General features: G+C 45.3%; 1 protein-coding gene across 2 annotated transcripts in view; it reads right to left on the bottom strand.

Annotated features, from left to right (window-relative positions):
* The window catches only part of LOC138583209 (uncharacterized protein R102.4-like), a 137109-nt gene that overhangs the window by 53307 nt on the left and 68317 nt on the right, over positions 1-15485 (bottom strand). For both annotated transcript variants that reach the window (XM_069655245.1, XM_069655244.1), the window contains one exon: positions 4639-4776. In XM_069655245.1, the coding sequence (XP_069511346.1) occupies positions 4639-4776 (138 nt within the window). The remainder of the gene's footprint in view (positions 1-4638; positions 4777-15485) is intronic.

Here is a 15485-nt window from a genome sequence, read left to right as displayed (position 1 = left end):
GCATTACCATAGACGGAGTTCCAGGCAGTAAAACAATAGCATGCCACTGAAAGAAACAATGCTACCTCTGTCTTGCTAGCATTCAGGTGATTTGCACACATCTATGCTTGCACTTCCTTTAAGCAGCATTCCACCAGTTCAACCGTCTCCTCCGATCTCTCCACTCTCACATCGTCGGCATACGAGTGGAATTTAACTTGATTCTGCCTCAAGATGTTAATAGGGGGTTTTACATACAAGTTAAAAATGAGAGGGGAGAGTGAAGAACCTTGTTGAGCACCACAAGTCTGCATAAAGGAGTCCGAGAGGAATCATCCAAATTTGACTCTTTGTTCTTGGCGGGTCAGAAATGACTAGAAGCACTCTAGAGCTTGCGCAGAGACATTTCCATCCTCACTAAGACGTCTCCGCAGAATATTATGGTCCACTGTATCGAATGCAGCAGATAAATCCAATATGATAAGGAGCAATATGTCCCCTTGATCAGCCGTCTCAAGAAGGACATCCCAAACTGTCAATAGCGCTGTCTCTGTACCGAATCCAGGTCGAAAACATGATTGTAGAGAATCCAGTAGTACCTCCTTTTCCACATACTCCTGTAATTGTAAACTTACTATTTTCTCGAGAATTTTAATAGGCCTCTGCAATCCTGCCACTGGCCGATAATTCTGCAGGATCGTGGGATCTAGTTTTGCTTTCTTCAGGAGTGGAGTAACCACTGTCTTTTTCAGGTTTGTCGGTACAATTACTGTAGCAAAGAATTTGTTTACAAAATTTGTTATGAAGGGTGAGATGTCTGACGCCAATTGTATTGCTACACACAAAGGAATTGCAAATAGGGTGCTATTGCTCAGTTTCAATTTAGAGAGCAGAGAATATACAGTCTCTTCCGTAATGATTGTGAATGTTAATGGCTTTCGGACTAGTAAACCATCCGGCTTAATAACACCACTGGCGTACTCTTGCTTCTCGGATATAATAGGTAGTGATTTTGCAATCTTTTTCCCTAATAATTTCAATTATTTTTACAAAAAAGGAATTGAATGCGTCGGCCTGTATTTGGGAAGCTTCCAAAGAAGCTATAGCGCAGCTAGGTTCCACAAAATTTGCAATAACATAATATTATTCTCTCGGCCTGTTTGTCACTTTCCCTATCTTATTAATTAAGAATTTCGAATTAGCTTAGAAGATGGCCTTTCTGTAGGTCTTTTGAGTAGTTTTAATCAACTCTAAAATATTTCGAGTTTGCCTCTTCCTCCATTTGTTCTCCAACAATCTAAGCTGTTTCCTTTTTGTGAATAATTCTTGCGAAAACCACGGATTGGACACTTTCTTAGGCTTACCTTGGTGGAAAGGGGCCCCTTGTCTACACATATGATCCATGATCTCCATCCCTTCATTACAAAATTCTTCACAAGCCAAGGAGGGATCAATTTGCTCAAAAGCATGCTTTAATTCATTCCCTGATATATTCAAAACATCTTTTGATTTACGAAATTGGGTAGGCGCACGGTTGTCTTTCCCCTCATGTAGTCTTTCAGTTGATACCAACCAAAATATTCTGGCATCATGGTCAGACCAAGAGACCGAGAGTTTATCCAAGAAATATATGAATTCTCTTCTATATAACAATACATCAAGGCAATGGCCATGAATGTGGGAGGGTGAGTTTACCAAAGATTTTATCTCTTTGGAATCCAAGATCTCCAATAATTCCTTAGTCTCTGGGGAAGTCACATCCTCTACCCAGATATTAAAACCATCCAGGCATAGTAGTTCCTTACGTTTACTACCAATATCTATAAGGAACTGGTCCAGTCCTTCCAAAAACATTGTTGCTGGTCCTGGAGGTCGATAATGGGCTACCCCTTAAAGGACAGGCAATCCCTAAACAAGGATATAAGTTTCCCTCCCTTCTCTCAAGAGCCTAATATTTTTGCTGGCTATATGGAAATTAAACTGTGTAATCATTTGCAACTTCCTGCCAAACGGCTTGTATGGGTTCTGACCTTTTACAGGCCCCGTCACCGCCTCAGAAGAGAGCGGCAGATAGACGCATCCCCCGGCAGCGGGGAGCATAAAGACCCAACCAACACTAAAACAGAGGAGGAGAGTTTCCTGCAACGTTGCAGAGGAGGAGAGAGCTCTCCTGGAAAGTGTGGCAGAGAGAAACAAGCCCACACCCAGTGTGGTGGATATACGTGTAGCCTAGCCAAAACACAGTCCAGAGAAGACCGGCCCACAATAGTCTCAAGCAGTGGAGAATAACTGAACAGCAAACGAGCAGCGCAATGAGGAACTAAAGCCGAAACCCCACAGGAAGACAGGGGAAAGAGTACCAGCTCCGTCAGACATGGAACACCAGGAAGAAGCCAGAAGGGAGAAGCTGCGTCTGCCTACTGGAACGCCTGCCTGGAGTAATACCACACAGAGATGGAAGGTACACAATTGCTCCAGGGAGCCATTAATTGAAGAGGAGGGTTTTGAGCTCCTTCCTGAACTGTAGAAGCGAGGGGGCGAGTGTGATGTTGGCAGGGAGAATGTTACAGAGCCTTGGGACGTAGACCGAGAAGGCCTGACTTCTGGGGTTTTTACTTCCTTCACCAGCAGAGTTCAAGTCTGCAAATGTCTTTACTGCTGGTGGATCGTAAGCCTCCAGAGATGCTGAGTTTCTCAGTGAGGTTGCTTGGGCATTTCAAGGCCACAGCCTTGTAGATTATGCAGCTGGATTTAAAGATGGGACGTGCTTGTAGTGAGAGCCGGTGCAGTTCAATGAGGTTCGGGTGATGAGGTTGAATTTGCAGACTCTTTTGATGAGTCTTGTTGTTGCATGCAGGACACATCTCAGTAGTGCCAGGGTAGTTCCAGTGACAACTTACAAAAGTGCAGGTGGGGGGGGGGCGGGTCAATGAATTCAACAGCAGAACTGATGTTGTTTTTTTAGATGAAGCGCTTGGTTTTCCACAGGAGGGAAAGTTAGTACCAAGCTGTTTGTGTCTTCCTTGCTACGCGTTGTTTAGCGGAGACTGAGCATTGTGGAAAAGGGTACAATCATATAGTTTTACTGGGCAGTGTCCTAAACTCCCAATTGTGACTAATTTGCCCCAGATGCATTGCTGGAGAGAAATCTGGAAGCCCCATTTTCTAATATAGTCTATACATTCTATCAAGGTATAATCAATTTTGCCTGCCAAATTTATTTTTAATAAGCACTTTCCTAAATATGGCATTTAGTGCAAACCCCCCATTGCTTGCAAAGAGGGTGTTCAAAACCTATTAATTTTGGTCTCTGATTCTCAAAAGACTACATTGTGAAAAGGGGTCCTCAAATCCTATGAATGTTTAATCATGACACTTGTCCAATGTGAATCCCTAATACCTAATTACACATCTACAGGTAAGAATGAATCCACATGGGGACAGGGGCGTATGATTGTGGCATTGTACTATAGGTTGGCTGGCCTATCCTACTCGTGATGCAGGCGGAGCATGAAGCAGGCGGGGCAGGGTGCAGGCGGGGCATGATGCAGGCGGGGCAGGGTGCAGGTGGGGCATGATGCAGGAGGGGCATGAAGCAGGCGGTGCAGGGTGCAGGTGGGGCATGATGCAGGAGGGGCATGAAGCAGGCGGTGCAGGGTGCAGGTGGGGCATGATGCAGGCGGGGCAGGGTGCAGGCGGGGCATGATGCAGGCGGGGCAGGGTGCAGGTGGGGCAGGGTGCAGGCGGGGCAGGGTGCAGGTGGGGCATGAAGCAGGCGGGGCAGGGTGCAGGTGGGGCATGATGCAGGAGGGGCATGAAGCAGGCGGGGCAGGATGCAGGCGATGCCAGGTCTATCTGGGGGCGGGAGGGTAGTGCCCTTTTGCTAACACATATCCTCCTTCAGCCACAACACTGGGAGAAATTGACTTTAAAATGTGCCATATAGTTATATTTAAAAAATAAATGTTTTTGCAGAAAAGGAGGAAGCCCACTGAGAGGTAATCCCTGCAAACATATGGTAATGTTAATGTTAAAGGATATTTGTACCGCGCACTATCACCAGCGGAGTGGTCCCCTGACGCTTTGGCAGCTCTGAAAAAAGGGAAGAGCAGGGATGAGTTAGTGGGAGTAAGGTGGAAAAGTGCAAGAGAGCAGTGATGTGCTGTTGGCAGCCTCAGCCCGCTGGGTCAGTTGCCTGGGCTTGGGGTGTTTTACAGTCGGTGTGGGTTGCTGTGCTGTAGGTTTGTGGTTGTGTTTGGCTACCGTTTGAGAGGTGTATGCAGAGAGGTGAAGTTGTTAGTGGATTGGTTAATTGGCATTGCTGTCCTTGCAGTTAAGACTAGGTGTGGTGCTAGCAATCATTCACCATTCCATCCAGAAAGGGTTGGCTCGCCTTCTTTGACCCAGAACTTAGAGACTCTCCTCTCCCACCCTCCCCGCTCCTCAGCCCCACTCCCCGGGAGGCAGGGTCTGTTAGTGTGGGTAGATAATATTAGAGGGGGTTAGGCTGAATGAGAGGAGTAGAACATGTTGCCAGGGTAGATAATATTGAAGGGGATATACCTTATTACATGCAATAGATACATATTTCATAGAGTAATACAGCGTTATACGTAGTATCAAGCAGGTGGAAAACAAGTTAATAGGTATTAGACCTACCTTGGATAGACACATGGACACAGAGTTACAGTGCTGCACGATCTGAGCTGGTGCCACGCCAAGAGCGACTGCTGCGTTCATCACGCGGGCCCCGTCCAGGTGCACAGCTAGCCCATGGCGGTCCGCCAGGAGCCGCACCTGCAAAAGAGGAGAGTACGCTCAGATAAGCTACGCCAAGAGACTAGCAGGGTGTCCGCAGTCTGGCACAGGGAAGACAGCTGAGTCAAAAGCCATGAGTCAGGGATAGCGAGCATATCTTTGGCTCTGAGTAGGCTGCTGGCCAAACTCGAATGGTCCCCTCGCCAGACACTATGGGTGACAAATGGGACTGCAAGTAGACTGCCAAGGTCTTGAAGCCCTCACAGGCATGGCTGGCAGAGCCCCACCCCATACCTTATAGAAGATAAAGAAGCAATGGTGTCAAAGAAAACGCTGTCCCCGTCATTAACAGCATAATACAGGTGGCCCGGCTCAGGAGCCCAAAAAGGTAGCCTGGGAGTATCATAGTCCCAACACAATGTGCACGGTGGGCTTCGGACTCCATTAGGAAACTGCCCCCGAGCTTAGCAACATGGGTTGTGCCTCGGTCTCCATTGCCAGGATACACACAATAGTATTTACACATAGTGGTCACGTGTCACCATGCCTATCCAGACAACGTTCCAAGCAGGAATTTGCAAAGACAACAGTTGTGGCTTTTGTGTAGGCATAGGATATGAACCGCTAGGTTGGCATTGCATGGTCATAAGATGGCAACAGCTAGCAAATGAGGCGAGTACCTGGACATATGATGGCAGGCCCTGGCAAATGCCAGTCTGATGCCTATAGAAGAGTCAAAACGACTTGCTCTGCCAATGCTTTTAATTTTTCAATAGGAATGCATGAACAGATGCAAGGACACACATGGTTTACAAATCAAGTGGCCGAGTGCACACTTTGTTAAAATTACAGGCCACTCACAAGGGATCCTATTGCCAAGTGTGCAGTTGTAGTAGGAGCCTTAGAAACTAGTCTCTTGAACTATTGTAATGCACTTTTGTGGGTGTTTCAATGAAACTTATTAGCAGACTACAGGTGTCTCAAACTGATTGGTTTTTCAATCTAGGAAAAGGGGACATGCACGAGCTCCTCACATGAACTTGCTGTGGCTTCTAATATAGTAGATCATCCATCTTAAAATCCTCCATATCACCCGACAATGCGTGACTTTCAGTCTTAGGGACCCATGCTTTTGAATAAATTACCAAATTCTATTCATGACAGTGCATGTTTGACTCTATAATTAGGACTCTATATATTGCATCTATGCTTAGGACTAGTGACAGTCTATGGTATGCATTCTAGTCCCTGCAAAACGGTGTATCTGACTGTCGCCATTGCGCTCTGCCTTACGAGCACAATCCCAGTGACTATCGTGCACAATCCTGCAACTCTGTTTCTACCTACAGCTCGGTAGCACTGTCTAATACAGCTCACTGGGTATGTTAGCATTCTATACCTGCACTGTTAACCAACAGTACCGTACACACCAACCTGCTACTAATTGCATAGCCCGCATTGCAGGTCCCCGCCATAATTGTACTAGCTACACACCTAATGCTAAATATCAGCCCAGCATGCTCTGCTGACCCCCATGATTGCCTACCCCATTGCTTGTTCATGTATAGGATATTGTATATGCTACTGTGCCGATATTACCCGCCTCAATCATCACACTGCAGTGCTTGTTGCTGATGCTAATGTGGGACAAGCCTATTCTGTTATTCGGTCCTTCTAGACATGCCCATTCTACTGTCTGCATGTGCCCGAGATGACTAGACTAGAATAGCTTACTGTGCTGACCATACTAGTTTTGCCCATCTCACCATTGTATGTACCTAGGCCAACGTCAGACTAGCCTATTCTGCTAAAACGTATCAGTTTTGCCCTCACTACCGCTTGTATGCGCCTATGTTCAGGACAAGTCTTGCTAGTCAGGACAAGAACGTACCAGTTGCCTATTTGGTTGTATTCATCAAATGTGCCCACACGACTGCCGTTTGTTTGCGCCGTTGCTATATTAGCTATATTAGTCTAGCCTATTCTGCCCTCCGTACCAGGCCTGTATTCTCCTATGCCTCTACTGGAACGTGCTATTGCTAGTGGCAATCATACCTTGCTGACACTATTAGGCCTGCCTCCTTACAGGCCATCAGAAGGTTCTGACTTCCTAACCCAGTATATTAACTTCAGCTATTAACCACAGTGCCCTAACTTCACTAATCACACTGAATTTCTATTGTGCTCTGCCAGGTCCTCTACCTTGGACCCCTGTGATTCCCTGAGCTCAACTAATCCCACAATGACCACCGGCGCCCGTTCTAACTTAACCCAAGTGGGTAGCGCCCCCCAAGGCCTTTTCTTAAGCAATCCCTGCACAAAAGATATAAGGAATGCCCGACTCTTTGCTAGACGTGCCAAAATATTCAAACCTCCATTAGATCCTTGCCTACCACTAATCTGAAGACTACCCTTCCAACTATGCCCTGCCAAATCCCCACTAGTACCAACCTGTCCAATACACGCCACTACCAAACACCACATTGCCCATAAACCTAAGCGGAAAGAACCTGCATCTCCCCACACATCGACTTTAGATCTCCCAGCCCTCTTCTCAAAGGGGCTCTGATAAATGCCTGGGATGGCCAGGCCCCTGGCAGCACATGCCACAGAGATTGCTGATATGATTCTGAGTGATAACCTAGACTTTCTCGCCATTACCGAGACTTGGTTGCACGCTGCTGCAGGCCCTATACTCATGCTAGCAGTACCAGACGGCTATACGATTTTAAGACTCATCCCTGCCATTCTCCCCACCCTCAATTCACTCCCAGACAGTACAGACCCTCAAATACTGGTCGAAGAGCATAATAAAATTATGATATCCTCTCTAGATTCTATCGCCCCCCCCCTCACCCTTAAACTGAGACCAAGCAAGCCCAAAACCCATTTGAATAAATGGTACACACCGCACCTAAAAAACATATGCCAAAAAAAGAGAATCTGTGAGGTTTCCTGGAGACTTCTCCCATCCAAAACTAATAGGTCAAAACTCACTAAGATTTCATCCATCTATAAAAAAGAAATCTGCCTAGCTAAACGTGTATCCCTTGATATCTCCCAATCCAATTCCAATATGAAGGAATTATTCACAATACTCAAAGAACTTGAGACCCCCATCCAGGTCCCATACACCTGTACCAAAGACAAAAACTGGTGCTCAGACATCCAACATGCACTAGCTAACAAAGTAACCACCCTCCAAAACAAAATAGCCCATACAAAAGCCTCTTTAAAAGGCCCTATCCCCTCCTAACGCCCCCCTATATCTCTGACAACCAACCCGCCTGTTTCAACTTCTCTGAAACCTCCATTATCGAGGTAGAAAAAATTATTCTGTCACTTAAACCCTCCAATTGCCAAGGTGACCTCTGCCCTGCCCAGCTCATCAAGGACGCAGCTAGTTATCTAGCTCCCTTCATATCGAAGCTCATCAACGCTTCATTTATGACCGGCACCATTCCCACCAACCTCAAAGAATTGTGGGTGCTCCCATTGTTAAAAAAAAACCACCTTAGACCCCCAGATACCCACTAATTACAGGCCAATCACAACTGTTTCTTTTCTCTTAAAATTAGTAGACAAAGTGGCCTACACTCAAATACTTGGAATTATATCACCTCTTAGGAGCATGCCAATCAGGTTTCCGTACTCAACATGGAACGGAAACCACCCTTATTGACCTGAAGGCCCAAGTCGACGAGTTAAGGGACAGCAGGAAATCAGCCCTACTCCTTCTCCTCGACCTATCAGCTGCATTCAGCCTTGTGGCTCACAAGGTCTTATGCAGCCATCTTGACTCAGCAGCACATTTATCTAAAGAGGCCATAATTTGGATTGAGTCATTCCTAACCAACAGAACAATGAGGGTCTTCTCTCCGTCAGCAGCTGCAGACCCTATCCCTATCACCTGTGGTGTTCCCCAGGGGTCCTGTGTTTCTCCTACTCTGTACAACATATTCACTAAGCCCCTTTTTGATGACCTGGACCATGTGGTATCACCTACACTAACTATGCAGATGACTCTCAGATTCTCCTCCCACTTTCAGGGGATTACGGCCAGGATTTGACCTTGGTGAACAGAGTGTATCTCATCATCCAGACATGGATGCAAACCCACGGTATATGCCTGAATGATGATAAAACGGAATTTATCATCCTGGGCACCCCCACCAACCTTAAAGAATTAGGCCCTGCATACTCCTCCTTCATAATTGACGACAACCTCATTAAAGTGGCCAAGGAGGTTAAGACCTTAGGATTCTACCTCGACTCCACCCTGTCCTTAACCAAACAAGTCAACATACTGGCCTCCTCCACTGCATACACATGTAAACTTATTAGAATTGGCAAACCCTTTCTCTCCAACAATAGCGGCATCATCCTAGCTAGAGCCCTCATTCTGTCCAGGTTAGATTACTGTAATACACTTTACATAGGTTCCAACAAATCTATTATTAGGAGAATCCAAACTCTCCAAAATAATGCCCTTCGAGCAGCCCTTGGAGTAGCCAGAAGAGAGCACATTTCTGATATTAGGCGACAAAATAACTGGCTTTCGACCAACGACAAAATCCAGCTAAAAACTGTGTCGCTCATCCACAAAGCACTGAACAATGCAGCTCCAAGCTACCTCTCTGAGATTCCACAGGCGGACCTCCCCCAGACCATCCAGACTAGTTCACTCAAACTGCCTTTCTATTCCCAGATTTAAATTATCCGAAGTTGGAGGCAGCAGCTTTCCTGTCAAAGCGGCCCAGCTTTGGAACTCCCTGCCTTCCTCACTCCAAGAAGACCAATCTTACCACCACTTAGACTTAGTCTCTTCGCTGCTGTTACCATGATGTAATATAGCACTGCCTGCTTACGCGCCTCTATTGGAAGAGTTGTAATTTATTGTAATTTTTGTATAGATTTGTATTCATCCCCTATGCCCTCTTGTCATTATCCACCTATGTATTGTACCCCTGTAAATTTGTAACCTAAGATGTGTATTGTATCTCTGTAAATCTGTAACCTAAGTTGTGCATCTTCTTGTAACTGCTGCGCCCTGATACCCTTGGGTCTGGTGCGCAATACAAATAAACAAACAAACAAACAAGCACGTTGTTCTAGAAGCAGACCCTTGTTGAAGCATCACCTGTTCATGTACATATTAAGTAGGGGTTCCAGAGGAGTTAAGACCAGCGAGAAGGGTGATTTGAGGTCTCAAAGATGATTTATAAATGACCGCACTGAGAGAAAAATAAGTTTACCAATACAGGAGGTCCTCCTTATCTTCCCCGTGCCACACACTTGCTTGCCAAACAGCACTGGCCTCACCCTCCTTGACACATGTGTGGCCCCTTAATACCCTGAGTCACAGCTCCATTACTTTTTATTTTGATAAACCTCTACCAGTGCTCATCACCAATTATGCATTTAAGGGCAGAAAGGGATTTTGACTCGTTCAGAGCCATAAGTCGCTAAATAAATGATCAGGATGGGTCATCTGGCTCTTCAAGTCGTACGCAGTTTACAGATAGCACCTCACAGAATTGTGTGCTCTTGGTTCCAACATATTTGTCGATGTGTTACCCGGTAAAGATCATCATGCAGGGCTCTTTATTATTTTGTAAACTTGGGGGCACTTGGCTTTCAGCCAAAAACTTTAGGAGCCTGAAACCACACCTCAGTAGCCAAAAAATAACGTAGTCCTTAAATGGGATCGTCTCCTTGTGCATGAACAGTGGATATAAATATTACCCAACAAGATGGTATTCATTTACTGAATGATCTCTCACATGGTTGCATTAAACCATTGAGCTAGTTAGATTAGAAATGGATCACTGCAGGGGGGCATGCTTAACTCACTGAACAATCTTCACCGGATATGAAAACATGCTCTACATATTGCACATAGATCTTCACAGCTGTATTCAACTCGTTGCTGATTGCTGTACACTTGCAGGTTATGCACAGATCTTTGCCACTGGTGCTCAACCCACGTAGCTATGGTATCATGTTGAAACCTGTGACCTGTAGTTTAAACACAGATCTCTGCAGCATGTGCTCAGTTCAAACGCCTCAACTGTCTTCCAACCGCTTAGCAGCCTAAACTATCTTCCAGGATTCAAACCGGTGACATCCAGGTTACACATAATTATGGGGGAAGGTCTCTCAGAAATGATATTGGTTCAATGGATAAGGCATGTATTTTTTAGCACATTTCAATCGATCCGAAAAAGTTTCTTATGCGTCTTACCTTCGATTTTCTCACATATACACATGCGAATTTCACACTTTGGAAGCTTCTTTCTTGTGCTAATCTAATCCATTGATCCATCGCCCTAAGTTCAAGTAACTTTGTGGCAGTAAATCATAAGACCCAACCCTAAAGCTGACATCATTAGAAGCTTACGCCCCTTGTCACAACACCAGTGCATGTGTCATGTCTCCCATCCACAAACCAACCATGGCTGATCCTGCTTAACTTCAGAGGGCTGCAGTGTCGAGCCCATCCAGCCTGGAAAGTCAAATACAATCAATGCTACATCCTCGCACCCTGACTTCTACTTATCATTTGTCCCCTGGAGTCTATGCGCTGGTCCTCCTGAGCTTGCGAAATGTTCCCTTGCCTGTATGTGCAACCTCTTGCATGTGTACAGTCCTATTTTGGGCATGTTCCCTCCTCCTGAGCTTACGGGCAAACCCTCACCACGCATTGCACAAGCCGATGTGATGGAACCCCCCCTTAGTTTGTACTGAGTGATGGTATTTGGGCACCACTACTTATTGGCTTGGTGTGCTGTAATGTCCAGAACCTGTATGAAGAGCCCTTCATTGACTTATGGGGCAGTGCTCTGCAATCTTTAGCTCTCTAGATGTTTTGGATTAAAACCCCCATCAGCCCTAGACATTCTTTGCAATAGTGACGGACCACATGAGTCATAGGAGCTCATTATGAGTTTGTAGAGGAATTAACTCCAGCTTTACCACCAAAAATCGGTAGTATTAATATCCGGTAACTCTGCCGGGGTTAATGCCCCTAAGAATCCCCAATGGAGTCCTTTTTGCTACTGTGGTCATTTGGACTCCATAAAATGTGATTTACATCAGCAAACTGCCAGTTGTACCTTCAGTGGTAATACCGTCGGAACAAGTGGTGGTAATGGTAATACCATTTGGTGGTATCTCAATGGTATTACCACAGAGATACCATCAAACTCGTAATGAGCCCCATAGTCTTCAACATCTGGACATCTGTAGGTGGCGGAACGCTGCTGTAGGGTATTGGTGTACTGAAGAATTTCTCTGGGTACTTCCCTACTTTTTTGGTTATGGGGACCTGTTTCATGGGGGGAAGGAAACACAAAGCTCCAGAAACCGGGAAACAGGTTAACGTTCCCTTCTACGCATTCACTGATAAGGCGTTACTTCCAAATGCCGGAATCACAGCCCATTCCAATCAAACGGTCTGCACGTAAACCAGGATGTCTGTTAAAAAACAGTTTATTAATTCACTTCATTTTAAAATGATGTAGAAAACATTACTCGTATGGAAAACAAGACACAGAGGTGCAGACTACTTCATAGTAGGTTAACGCAGTGCAGACAATTACTACAACATGCTGGGCGAGAAAACAGTGTTCAGACCAGGGGGTTAGTACATCAAATGTGTGCAAGAACAGTTTTAAACACAAAAAATAAATATTGAGCAAATTGTGATAATGGGTGGGTCACACGGTCCACAACCTATGTCTTTACAGATGGATCCACTTTTTGGAACCTTCCAATAGGTACTCAATTACACAGTACAGAGGTGTGGTGCGTTGTGGCGCAGGAGTTGAGTCCTTCAAGGAACAGACTAGCACAGGAACATTATCTAGTCAGACTACGGGTCGACCCACTGTATTTCGGCCCCATGTTCAAGATACATCTATCCTGGGACGGTCTTGCTGGGGTTCAGGGAGGGCCTTCACCAGGACGTGAGATTTCTTTAGGTGTGGAAACAAATATGACAAACCCTGTTTTCCTTGGGAGAGAGACAAACAAGACAACACAACTAATTCCAAACTTATTGACTCTGGACTACTTTAGAAGCCTTCAAGTATTTGTGTAGTGGACGTTCTAACATGAGATTGACCTCTGTCTTAATGTAGAGTGTGTAGGGCTGTTTCTAAATCTTCTCTTCTTGATATCAATTGAGAGCGCTGTGATCTCCCGCTAATTGCAAATAGATGCCCGCCTACAAGTGTATTATCAACTTAATTGCTTACACTGCACCCATACAAGCATGCCTGGCTCGTACTGGTGGATGTTAATGTCTACTGACCTTGACTTGAACGCCTGAAACACTTCAGAAGTATCAAGGCATATTCTTACCTTGTGACCGATCCGTGGGCTTCGGCTCACGATATGCTACTGCAGGTAGCGGGCTGTGGGGTCAAAGAAAAACAACTGACCCTTTTTCATGCTCAACTTGTAAAGCGTGTGTCTTATTTTTGTGATTAATTTAAACTTGAAGCATTCTGCTTTCACAAAGAGGGTTAGGGGGATAGTCCCTTTAAATATTTTATAACATGGTAGAGAAGCCTTGTGTTTAATGGGTGATGTTCTTGGACGTCGCTTATGCCAAAGCTCGCCGGACATGTTAAAAAAAAAGAGATTCCTCGTGGCTATATTAAACCAGGGATCGCAGAATCTGAAAGCCAGGCAGCACCCGTGCAGCGAAGTGATTACTATAATTACTCGGGTATGACTGGACCTGCATCTTGGGAGGGACCTTGGGTATGAGGCACTTTACAATATCTGCACAAGATGTCTCAGTCTTATTACTCGACAGCACACATACCTGTTTACTGAGAAAGACGTGCCTGCTCGATCGGCTCTGCGTAGAGTGTCGAGTGCTTACGGCTGAGTCAGCACAGGTTAGTTATGGCAGTACGCGCTTGCGTCAGTGCGGTGCGGCCCTGGTGAGTCTCGAAAATGATGCCAATGAAGCAAGGTAGAGGCCATCTTACTACAGGTTTTCTAACACTAGAGAGGTGTGTTTAAAACTGTACTTGCACACATTTGGTTTAAGTACCTGTAGAGATAACAAACTCGCAAGAAGTTGCGGCTGACCTCTCGTGAGACCATGTGGCCCACAATGGGATCAGGCGCCAAAGAAGCGCATTCTGAGTGCAGGCTGCCAGTGGATGCCACTGCAGCCCCGGCGCTCCTCCTGAATTCTGGCTCACAACCTCCTCAGCCTGCCATCCCTCACCCCTCCTCCTGCATCATACAGTAAGCTTAGGCTCCACGTCCCTGTAAAAAGTCAGGACAAGGTGTAAAACAAAAGTAAAAAGATTGGGGGATCCATAGAATATGGAGGGAAAGTTGCCTAAATCTTTCCTAACAGATACCAATGATAATTGGCTCGATAGCTTAGAAGGGAATATCTGGCGATATGGTTTGTATCTTTAGGGCATTAAAAAAATCAGTTCCAGTTGATTTCATGATGGCTGCCATAAATAAGGACATGTTGTACATCAACAATTGTAAACTAAATGATAACCCAATATATCGGCTTGTATGCCAAGCCACACTTTTGACCCAAAATAGGGCACATAAGGGTTTTTGTGAAGCGATTATTGACTTCATGAATAAAATTGGCCTGAAGGTTGATTGGGATGATGATATCACACGCCTTATACATGGTTTGACAAAGAAAGCACACACGTGGGATTTCATCCATAATCTTGAATGTGTTGCCAGGAAAAAGACCGTTCAGGAACTGGTATCATGCACTTGTTTAATGGGCGAACCTCAGCCCTACACCTTAATGTTACCATCCCCCACTCTTATAAAGGGGTTTCTACCCCTAAGGCTAACTCAACTTCCGTGTCTCATGATAGTAGGACCACGTCTTGGACTGGTGGGAGAACAGCGGATTTGTCGGATATGTAGGATTCCAGGACAACTTGAAAGCACCAGACACCTTTCAATGCACTTTGTAAATGTGATCATTTAGGAGAAGCAAGACATCTCTCTAGATGTGCATATGGATCGGATGCTGTAAGAGAAGCAAGATATCTCTCTAGATGTGCATATGGATCGGATGCTGTAAGAGAAGCAAGATATCTCTCTAGATGTGCATATGGATCGGATGCTGTAAGAGAAGCAAGATATCTCTCTAGATGTGCATATGGATCAGATGCTGTAAGAGAAGCAAGATATCTCTCTAGATGTGCATATGGATCGGATGCTGTAAGAGAAGCAAGATATCTCTCTAGATGTGCACATGGATCGGATGCTGTAAGAGAAGCAAGATATCTCTCTAGATGTGCATATGGATCGGATGCTGTAAGAGAAGCAAGATATCTCTCTAGATGTGCACATGGATCGGATGCTGTAAGAGAAGCAAGATATCTCTCTAGATGTGCATATGGATCGGATGCTGTAAGAGAAGCAAGATATCTCTCTAGATGTGCACATGGATCGGATGCTGTAAGAGAAGCAAGATATCTCTCTAGATGTGCACATGGATCGGATGCTGTAAGAGAAGCAAGATATCTCTCTAGATGTGCATATGGATCGGATGCTGTAAGAGAAGCAAGATATCTCTCTAGATGTGCATATGGATCGGATGCTGTAAGAGAAGCAAGATATCTCTCTAGATGTGCATATGGATCGGATGCTGTAAGAGAAGCAAGATATCTCTCTAGATGTGCACATGGATCGGATGCTGTAAGAGAAGCAAGATATCTCTCTAGATGTGCATATGG

This window comes from Ambystoma mexicanum, chromosome 3q, assembly GCF_040938575.1.
Source record: "Ambystoma mexicanum isolate Mex_15411 chromosome 3q, UKY_AmexF1_1, whole genome shotgun sequence".
NCBI lineage: Eukaryota > Metazoa > Chordata > Amphibia > Caudata > Ambystomatidae > Ambystoma > Ambystoma mexicanum.
The sequence above is the reverse complement of the archived record's forward strand: the minus strand, read 5'-3'. Positions and strand labels throughout refer to the sequence as shown.